The sequence below is a fragment of the Lygodium microphyllum genome, chromosome 28, assembly GCF_053477565.2.
Source record: "Lygodium microphyllum isolate KBCC chromosome 28, Lygodium_microphyllum_v1.1.10, whole genome shotgun sequence".
In the NCBI taxonomy this organism is placed as follows: Eukaryota; Viridiplantae; Streptophyta; class Polypodiopsida; order Schizaeales; family Lygodiaceae; genus Lygodium; species Lygodium microphyllum.
The window spans coordinates 109,962,898-109,973,836 of NC_141162.1; the positions used below are offsets into that span (position 1 = coordinate 109,962,898).

The 10,939-nt window shown below is 37.7% G+C and overlaps 1 protein-coding gene across 2 annotated transcripts; it reads left to right on the plus strand.

Moving 5' to 3' along the window:
* The first annotated feature begins 8,595 nt into the window (after positions 1-8,595).
* LOC148011861 (uncharacterized) lies at positions 8,596-10,669 on the plus strand. Of its 2 annotated transcripts, XM_087670852.1 has the most exons (3): positions 8,596-8,909; positions 9,643-9,723; positions 9,805-10,669. In XM_087670852.1, exons 1-3 carry the CDS (start codon positions 8,834-8,836, stop codon positions 10,017-10,019), a joined length of 372 nt encoding a protein of 123 aa, XP_087526978.1. In that variant the 5' UTR covers positions 8,596-8,833; the 3' UTR covers positions 10,020-10,669. The 2 variants fall into 2 exon arrangements, with proteins under 2 accessions (XP_087526978.1, XP_087526976.1); XM_087670850.1 differs by lacking the exon at positions 8,596-8,909 and having other exon boundaries at positions 8,918-9,723.
* Positions 10,670-10,939: the final 270 nt, after the last annotated feature.

Here is a 10,939-nt window from a genome sequence, read left to right on the forward strand (position 1 = left end):
GCGAGGATTGAAGGATTTCATCAACATTGAGCAACCGGATTCTTATTCAATCATTTGGGAGTATTCAAGTCTTCTTCAAACTATTCGAGAGGCACTTCTCATCAATTCTTGATCTCTCCCATCCATACATTTGTTGAGCTTCATCCACTTGATTGAGAGATTTAAGAATTGAAAAGTTTCCATCAAATTTCAGCCGTTATTGGTTAAATCAATCCATTCATGGATTGCATTGCTCTCTTGATTAAAACAATAAATTAAAAGCTTTTGCTTCATTTTTTACTATTGCATTCAATTCTATTTGTTGAAGAACCAATTGATTGGTTGAATTGCTCACTCTAATCCAATGTTTGCTAATGATTGATTGATCTATGGTAAAAACATATTAAATCCATTGTAAAGGATAGGTCAGCAGTGAGTCACTCTGTGGTAAGGCCCTCTCCCTACTTATTTTGCCAATTCCAATCCTATTGCATCTCATGGAATGAGTTGAATGTATCTTTTTAGTAATGCATATCATGCTGATTGATTAGAGTAGCATATCTTTGCATATTGAGATTCCCATCAAGGAAAAAGGTAGATGTCGAGGGAGATAGTGGAAGAATAGTGAGGTGACCCTCTCTCACTATTAAAGATCTCTAACTGGTGCAACTAATCCTATTGCATCTCATGGAATGAGATGAATTGATATTTTTAGTAATGCATATCATGCTGATTGATGAGAGTAGCATGCCTTTGCCATATTGAGATTCCCATCGAGGAAAAATGTAGATATCAAGGGAGATAGTAGAACAATAGCGAGGTAACCCTCTCTCACTATTAAAGATCTCTAAGGGGTGCAACTAATTGACCTAGGGGAAAATTTTCCCACCTCTCAGTTATTTGAAGCCCATGTAGGGAGTTTATTATGTTGTTTTATCCCTCACACAAGTATTGTGAGTGGAGAATTGAAGATTCAAGTGCTCACAAAGATCCACATCTCTTAAAGATTAAAAAAGGGTGAAATAGGGCAATTGCAGGATATCGCATGATATAAATAGGTAATTACAAGTACCATCCTCATCATTGGGATATAGATTTAGGTACTACATGTTGCATACAGGTCCTACCTAGCTCCCCATAGGGTTTGGTAGCTTTAGGCATACTCATTTTGATCCCATAGGTGGAAGCAAGGACTGACATGTTGAGATAGGGTGTGAGATTGGATAGTTCAACCACAGAGATTGGGTTACAGAATTATCTATTTTAAACATTATAAAAGAGGTGTCATTGGCTTCTATTTAAACTAAAATTTTTAGTAATCAGAGTTTCCTAGCTCAAGTTATAGACAATTTACTGACAAGGGGTTCTACATGACTACATTACTGTGATAGGTCACAAAGGAAAGAATAAGGTCCAGGATGAATATGCCCAACAAATCAGAGACACCTTGTTGGAAAACATACCTCAAGAGAGCCCTGAAGAGCCTTAAATGCAAAGAGAAATTAGCGCTCTTAATCATACCATGTGTGAACATGAGAATAGACACACTCAAAGACATGTAGAGCTATTATCAAGAGTTGAGCAATGGAATGTAAATGGGAGCTAAGGATGCTAGGAAAAAAAATTAATCAAACAGTGACCCATTAGTTCCACTTTAGCCACCTAATCTTAATGTTCTAATTTAGGGTATTATTGGATGAAGAGACATTCCAAATATTTAATATGAAGTAGGAGATCATAGAGAAATAATGATTATTTGGGTAGCATAAATGGTGCTAATCCACAAGCTTACACATTGAATCCTGAAGTTTCTAAGGGTCCTTTATCATCGGGAAGGCTCCAAACTAATTCTCAGCCACCTTATGGAAAAGTACCATCTCATTTTGAAAGTCCAATGCCTACTAATCACGATCAACCTATTTTGGGATATCAACCTTTCTATGAGAGGGAGTTGAAAGCTAAAATAATTTTGGCAAAGTACAATAGGCAAAATAGATTTCAAAATTAGAGTCCTATTTTGATATATTCCCTAGGACTGATGCTATTCTACATGCGATAAAGAAGTGGCACCATTATTTGTATGGCAGCCAATTTAAAGTTCATAGTGATCACATGGTTCTAAAGTATTTCCTTATTCAATCAAATCTCACTCCTTAGTAGCATAGATGGGTAGATACTTTGTAAAATTATGATTTTGACATCACTCATACGAGTGAGGACAATGTGGTAGCTGATTCTCCAGAATGTAGTCATGTAAAGTTTCAGCTACACTATGATTGAGCTACATAGCGATTGGATTGAGGAGTTACAAAAGGCCCATCTTTTGGATGATGAGCTCAACCATGTTTTTCAAAAAATACAGCAAGGTGTCATGGAGGAAAGCTCACATTATCAGCTTAAAAATGGCCTAATTTAGCTAAATGGCAATATTATTATTCCTTCTTCTACTTCTTCTTTCAAGCTAAAAATTATAAAGGAGTTATATTCTTCCCCTTAACTAGATATTTTGGGGTATTTAAAACCTATGATAAGATTAACAAAAGTTTTTATTGGAAAGAATTGTGGATATATTAAAGATTTTGTTATGAAGTGTATGCCTTGTCAGCAAAATAAAGACATCACCCATAAGCAAGGTGGTTTATTGCCACCATTACCTAATCTTGAGGGTAAGTGGATGCATATTACCATGGATTTTATTATTAGCTTACCTACAACCAAAAAGGGATGGAATGGTATCTATAATAAAGCAGCCCATTTCATTCCTACCAAGACACAATTTACTGCTTCATAGGTAGCTAATCAGTTTATGGAGCAGATCTTTAGATTATATGGATTACTAGAGGTGATTGTGCATGACAGGGATTCAAAGTTCATGAGAGATTTTTGGTAGGTGATATTCAGTTCCATGGGCACTAAGTTAGCTCCTTCTACAGTCTATCATCTATAGACTGAGACTGATGGCCAAATAGAAAGGGTAAATAAGTGGTTGGCGACTTACCTTTGCCATTTCTGTCATGATGTGTAGCATGTTGGGATGTAGCATGCTAGGATTCATGGTTGCATTTGGTTGAATTTTCCCATAATAACTCCACTCCTACTAGTATTGGTGTTTTACCCTTTGAGGCTATGTATGGTTATAAGGTGACCTTACCCATAGTCATTTTCAATGAGAAGATCAACCCTCACGGGAAAGAAGATTTGGAAAAAATGCATACCTTTTTCAGTAGTGTAAGATGAATCTTAGGAAGGCCCAATATCAAATGAAGATGTATGCTAATGAGAAGAGGTGACCTTTATAGTTCCAAGAAGGAGAATTAGTTTTTATGAAAGCAACCAAGTCTCGTTACTCTACTTTGAAGAATGAATCAAGTAACAAGCTGCTCACACGTTTTATAGACCATATAGGATCCTGAAGCGCATTGGAGACTTCTATTAGAAGTTATGGCCAATTTTGTTCAACAAGGTTTGTTCTTATATCAAGTAGTCTATTCATACTTGTTGAACTTGTTTCTTGAAGATATAAAGGCTCCAACTTCTTTTTGAAGATATCTGGATCATGTATATAGGTGAGGCTTTTCTTAATGTCTTGATTTCAATCAATATATCTTCAATTTTTCATTCCTTTCCCATACTCTGTACAGTTGAAATTAGAGTAGTACTCTATTTCATCCACCCATCATTCTCAACCATTATAAGTTTGTTTTTGTGGGCAAAAACCTTTGGGCAAGGATGGATTGTAAGAAGCTAGGAAGATATATTTTGGTGTGAAATTGTCAATAATACCTTGTCACGCCGACATGGGTATAAAAGATATGAGACATGTAAATTTTGATATCTTTTGGCAATAATACAATTATTGTCTCTCACATCACCTCCTTGTTCACAAGTTGCATGGCTTCTCTATCTTCTTTCCTATCTTTCTAATCTTTATCTCTCCTCATCATTCATTTTCTCTCATCTTTTCTCTCTTTTTTGCTCTTCTTTTGTTCACCTCTTACCTCTTTTCTTGACAAAGAGAGCTCAATGTGTTAATTTAGGCCAAATTCATTTGTAAGGTGCTCTTGTAATAGTTCTAATTTGTTACTTGTACTTAAAAGACATTCTTAATGTTCTAAATATTTAGTGAGAGCCACGCTCACTCTCATAAATTTATTCTTAAAGTTACTTTTAGAAGATCCACAATGGATTAGAAAGTTTCAGGTAACCTCTATTTACTTCTACAATGAATCCTGTCCATAAGGAGATAATGTATGCATAAAGGAAAAGGATCAGTCATGATACAATGGTAAAGGGAAGGATACCCAACCAAAACTTGCAAACCTGAGCCCATGTATATAGTGTGTAAAAGTGATAGAGAGATCATTATTATGTGTGCCAACTTTGAGTCTCTACTCTTCTACCTTCTTGTCTATCTTCTTGGTGCATCACTACTTGAGAGTGAGAGGGAGAGGGAGTGTGAGACTATGCTTGAGTGAGGGACTAGTGAGAGTGATGGCTCATATTCACTTCTTGCGTCACATCTCTTGCTTCCCCTCTTACTTCCATAGGTTGAAGGATAAGGAGTTGAGTAAGGTAGTGTGTTAGGGAGAGTATCAGAGTTAGAGAGAGAGATAGAGAGAATTGGTGGGAGAAGCTTTTTTTCATTCTTTCCTTCTCCTTCTTCTTTTTCTCTATCTTCTTCTCTCAATATTGGAGCAAAATAATGTGGATGTAAAGAAGTAGGGGAGGCATCTTGGAGCATGACACATGAATTATGAGGCCATCAACAAATCTTCCATGCATTTTGACTATCATGCAATGAAGATAAGCAAGTGGGTCTTGTACACGCTTTGAATTTTTTGGTTTCTTGCTTGCATGAGGAGTCCATCCATTGTCCCATTGTTGAGCTCTCATTGAGCCTAACATGAGTGTTTGAGAAAAACTTTTTCTCCATTAGAGATCCATAAAAAACGTATCAACCATTCTATATATTTCCTAATTTTCAAGTCGGACATGAAAAATATCAACAATTCATTTTTCATGTTTTAATGGACCTCAACATATGGCTATGTAAACATTTGGAAAGGGGATCTCCAAAGCATTAAAAACCCTTACAAACTAGTGTTATTGACCAATCGCTACAATTGAGACAGTTGGGAAGATTCCTAAAATCTAGAGCTTATTTATGAGTTAATTATCATCATTTTCAATAGCCTTATCTTCTTTAGGTTAAACCAACTATTTAAGAATAACATTAATACTTGGTTGATATTGTTCATATTTGATTGTATTTTGTGTAGTCTCCTTCTCATCTTGACTTTTTTCATATGGACTCAAAGTTTGGGTTGGGAGTGTGTGGGAGTGCCTAGGACTTTTAAGTGTGAGTTGGGAGTGTTTTTAAGGAAGCAATGCCTACCAAACTAAGACATGTGAAGGAGTTGGCCTAATTAGGTTAATTTTGTGCTTTTGTCTTGCTCAGGATTATTGATTTATTCTAGAACTTGCACATTTTGTGAGCTAATTCCTAGGCTAGCTTCTGGAGTGTTTGACACCTATTTGACATAAATAGCTCTATGGTGCATAAGAGTGGCTTTGGGAGATTTGAAAGAGATTGCTTCCTTTATGGAGTAGGATTCACTACTTGATAGTATTGTTGGACATACATATATGATATATTTTAGCCCTTATTGGGGTGGATAGACCTACGGGTGTGTATTAAGTAGTCACACATATGTGTGCTACGTGCACGCATGCACACACGTGTGCGTGTGCATGCGTGCGCTTGTGCGCGTGCGCACACACACGAACGCACGCACGCACGCGCGCGCGCACACGCACGCGCACACACACACACACACACACACACACACACACACACACACACACACACACACACACACACACACACACACACACACACACATGCATGCTCAATCACCTACTAATTATATTAAGATATGCTTCTAATATCATGATGCCTTGAATTAAGACATCTCATCACCACATCTATTGGAACCAAATATAGGACTTCATGTGCGCACATGAAGTCCTATATTTGGTTCCAATAGATGTGGTGATGAGATGTCTTAATTCAAGGCATATGCACATGAAGTCCTATATTTGGTTCCAATAGATGTGGTGATGAGATGTCTTGATTCAAGGCATCATGAAGTCTTCATGTGCATGCACATGAAGTCCTATATTTGGTTCCAATAGATGTGGTGATGAGATATCTTAATTCAAGGCATGGTAATATTAGAAGCACGTCTTAATATAATTAGTAGGTGATTGAGACAATTTTCAATGAGTTATAGGATTGTTATTATTGCATACATACTTATTAAAGGGCTACATAGACAAGTACAAGGAAAAATCCAATCATTCCCTCTACAAATGTATGTGGATTGGAACATATTTAGTTCAATATGACAAATATTTGGAGATATTGCCCCTGGACTACTTTCTAGAGGGCTAAATTATTTTCCTTTCTACGTATGTATGCTTTTGAACTTATATGTATGCATATGCATGCATGAGAATATAAATGGGTTTACATATGTATGTATGGTGTATTATCTACACATGTACATAACTACAAAAGCACACAAACATATGTATTTATATGCTTGTCTATTAGTGTACATTTACACTTACAATATTAGTATGTGCATGTATATGTGAATGCATGACTGCATGCATGCATATGCACACATGTATGTATGTGAGTGCACATATGCATACATGAATGCATGATTGTAAGCATGCACCCATGCTATGCATATGAATATGTATGTAAAACAAGAACTGTATAAAAACTCAATACCTTTGACTTGGGTACTTTCAAAAGCCTTTTGACTTGGGTACTTTCAAAAGCCTTCTGAGCCATTATATAGAGATCTTTACATTCTTTTCTATGAGATCTTTACATCCTTTTCTAAGCATTACAAATACAATTCTGCAAACTAGCAATTTTGTCTCATTTTCAAGTCAAGTGCAGCTTTTGTATGTATTGTTACAAATATAATTTCACAATAGTTGAGATTGGAAAAGCAGTTGAATAAGTGTGCTGCTTCATATCAATGTATGCTAGTGACACCATACATTTTTGGAATACCAACATGAATACATGCGTGCATGGTTAGCATTTCAATTAAAAAATTCAAAAGTTGTCACTAAACTAAGCATGAATGCTAGCGTTTAGTGATCTTTCAACCATATTTAACTGTATATTTTCCTATGGCTGTAAATATTTGGGCTTCATATTTATATCCTTAAGAAAAGAAGGCAAGAGTTCCACAATTTGAATTTTGATGTGATCAATCTAGAAACTCTGTGCATGGAGGATGCAAAAAGTTACACATAAGCTGCCATAGAAAGAGACAATCAGAGAAACAAAGGTACATGGAGAAGAATCATTTTGTGGAGGTGTGGAAAGAGTGTGAAAGTGAAGAAGCCTTTTATGTAATAATCACAAACATGTTGTCGACGTCTCTAAAATATGGTCAATGGAACATGACATAAAGTAGTCTTCTCTTGAGCATAAAATAGTGATGTGACTACCTTAAGATAATGCTCGGGATAATATGGTTCAATGATGACTCATGTTTCCTTGAAGTGGTTACATTTTGAAGAATAAGTGGGTGCTCTAGTTTGAAAAGGAAAGGACTTCGGGTTTTTGTATTAGTGCTACACTCAAGAAAGTAAAGAATGTTGGTGTGAAAGGTCAAATGTGCTATGAAATTAGAAATTAGGTAGAGGGGTTATGGATAAATTAGTATTTGCCTTGAAAGCAACAAGATGATAGGAAATCATCATCATCATCATCATCATCATCATCATCATCATCATAGCTTTCATAAGCAAATTAGATCACGTAATCTTGGTATTGGAACACTCCCATTAGCCTAATGGTTAGATTTCTAGGATCTCCTTACACAAGTCATTTACATGTAAGCGTTTCCATAGGTTCTACCTCATGTAAGTAAACCTAGTGTTAGGTTAGGTGGTTAACCTTGCTAGCAAAAGCAATTAATCCTTGCATGCATTCTCTTTATTAACATAGAATAGGCCAAGGTAATTCCACATCTTATCAATCTTGTGACAAGAGGGTTGAGTGTCACTTTTTGGTTGATGGTAGAAGGATTAAGTGCTAGTTTTGTGCCTTTGAAATCACATACCTACAGGGGCAATATGATTGTAAATAGGTGGACTCAAACATATGTTATGATAGCAAACAATATTTTGGACCATTGCATGTGGCCTTTATCTCCATTATGTCTTCCTTAACGGATCATTACATATCCAGTGGCCAACTAAAGCACTTATCTTAGCCTATGTCACAATCGACAAACATACATCAACCTAAAGCACAAAATTTGCACATCCCAATGCCTCGGTGATGGAAGGGTGAGAATCTCATTTCCCAGTGACTTGCGCAAGTGGACGAACATAATAGGGGAGCCCAATTCAATGAAATCACATTGTGTTCCTTCTATTCAAAGTGACAGAGCTCCCATTTAAGTCGATGTGTAAGCCCCACGGGGACGATGTCAACATCTAGTGCCCAATTCTTGCAGTTTAATGGAGACATCAAAGGAAAGCAATATATGGAGTAATGTTTGGCAAAGCAAAAGAGTGCTAGACACTAATGAGTTTGTCCTTGTCTTAACCCATCAAAGAGGGAGTCTTGAAGGGGGGGAAAACTTGTGGCACATGACAAAATGAAACTTAACCCAAAACCCAAATGCCTCATCAGACTAGTCCTTTATTAATGATCTTTACTCCACACAAGCCTTGGTGACTTTCTCATCTTCCTTTCTGTCTATCTCCCCCCCCCCCCTCCAAACCTTCTCTGTCAGTGCATATCTTCTCAGTCATGGTGAATTGGAAGGGCCTCTCCTCGATTCTCTTCTCCGGATTGCTCCTGCCGCTGCTTCTGCTGCTGCAGACAGGTATGTATCTTCTGTCGGTTCGCATGCTCGACCGATTGCTATCCTCTCAAAAGCTTGATTAACCAGTCTTAACAATGGAACACAGAAGAGGGAAATGCTGATTCTGTGACTTTATCCACGTGCTGGGTCTAATTGACATAATTCCTGTGTCTGTCTGAGTACTATCCTCTCGGAAGCTCGATTAGGCAGTCCTTACAATCGAAAGCAGGAGGGGGAAATGGTGTTTCTGTATCTTAATCCATATACTCTCTCGCTAATTGACATAATTCATATGTCCGTCTGATTGCTATCCTCTCAGAAGCTCGATTGAGTACGATCTGTGTCTTAATCCATATATTCTGTCGCTAATTGACATAAGTCATGTGACTGTCTGATTGCTATCCTCTCAGAAGCTTGATGAAGCAGTCCTAACAATCAAATGCAGAAGGGGGAAACCATGATTCGAAGCCTTAATCCATATATTCTGTGGCTAATTGACATGATTCATATGTCTGTCCGATTGCTATCCTCTCAGAAGCTTCATTAAGCAGTCCTACGATAATTCCAAGGCTTAATCTATATATGCTGTCGCTAGTTCAGATAATTGAAGAGCATCATGTTGTGCAGTCGATTGTTATGACTGGTTACTTGTCAGAATTTGAAGCGTTAATCACAAAACCATATTCTGTGAAATTTGTGTCAGAAATTTGGTTATCATGTCCTGTGTGGACTGTTTTTCTCTTTCGATGCTCAGGAGAAGGAAGGAAAGGGGCAGCATGGGAGGTGAAGGCGTATGATTACAGACAGATTCACGAAGAATTAAGTCTGATCGATGGTGAGTTTCTTCTCTTGGTTCCTCTGTTTTTGAGGAAGGGCAGGCTTTGTGACTCGAGTTTTTCTTCTCTTCTCTTCGCAGACACAGCATGGAACCGGAAACATGAAGACATGCAAGCATGGGATTTTCTTGATACTGCAAATAACAAGGGCCTTGAAGGCCACGAAAAGACAGCAGATGAAGATGATGATGCTGATGATGAAGAGCAGGAACAAGAAGAAAGGCATCCTGCAGAGAACATGCTAGAAAAGCATCATGCAGATGGAAGCCTTTCTTACATATTGAGTGGGTATTAATTTAATTTCAGCAGGAAGGCTCATGAAGTCTCAAGATTGGCCTTCAAGAGCACCCCATTTCATTCAGATATTCGACATGATATGGTGCTTGTTATCTGGCCTCTCCAGTGGTATTCTTCCTGTGGATGGCTGTGTGTGTCTTAGCAGGTTAGCCACCATGCACAGGTTATAATGGCACAGCCGGCCTCAAAGTGTATCGGAGAGAGGGAAGCACGTTGATTCTCCTCCTTCCATAGCTTTTTGAGAGCAGAACTGTCTTGTGGTAGACGTTTTACTCATATGCTTGTGTCATATGTATCTGCCAAGGCACATGTGCTTGTATCCATCTATGTATCTCCCAAGGCCACAGTTGTCCCCATGATTATGTAAGACAAATTTTCCCTCAACTTCATAGAGCCGAGCACCGCCATTGACCTCCTACAGATGCAATCTCACATACCTGCATCGCATCTCATGGGCATCATGTAATAACAGCTGCCATGCTAGTTGCAAAGCCTAGGAAATTCTTTGTTTTGTTCACAGTAAGACACAGTCTCCCCAAAAATAAGACTCTTGTTACTCAGGAGTACCCATTGGATATGAAAAACATAGTCTCCCACTTGTACAATCCATGTGTATATATTCAATCTCTTACAGTGTACAGATTCACATTTTAGGTCTCTTCAAGCTCCCATTCTCTCTTTAAGAATGTTAATTGGTAATTTGATCACTGGAGTTATAAACATGATCCTAAAGAACTTGGAAGTCTAAACACTTTTACGCAGCCATGTGTGTACCCTGCAAGAACTTGGGGTTTTGTTTTCACAAGAGAAGTACACACACAAGTACCTCTTAGAGTTGGATGAGCTTGTGTGATTAGCTCCATATTGACATTGTGTTGAAATTGTTTGAGATATTAAACAACTTCCATTTCAGCTCGA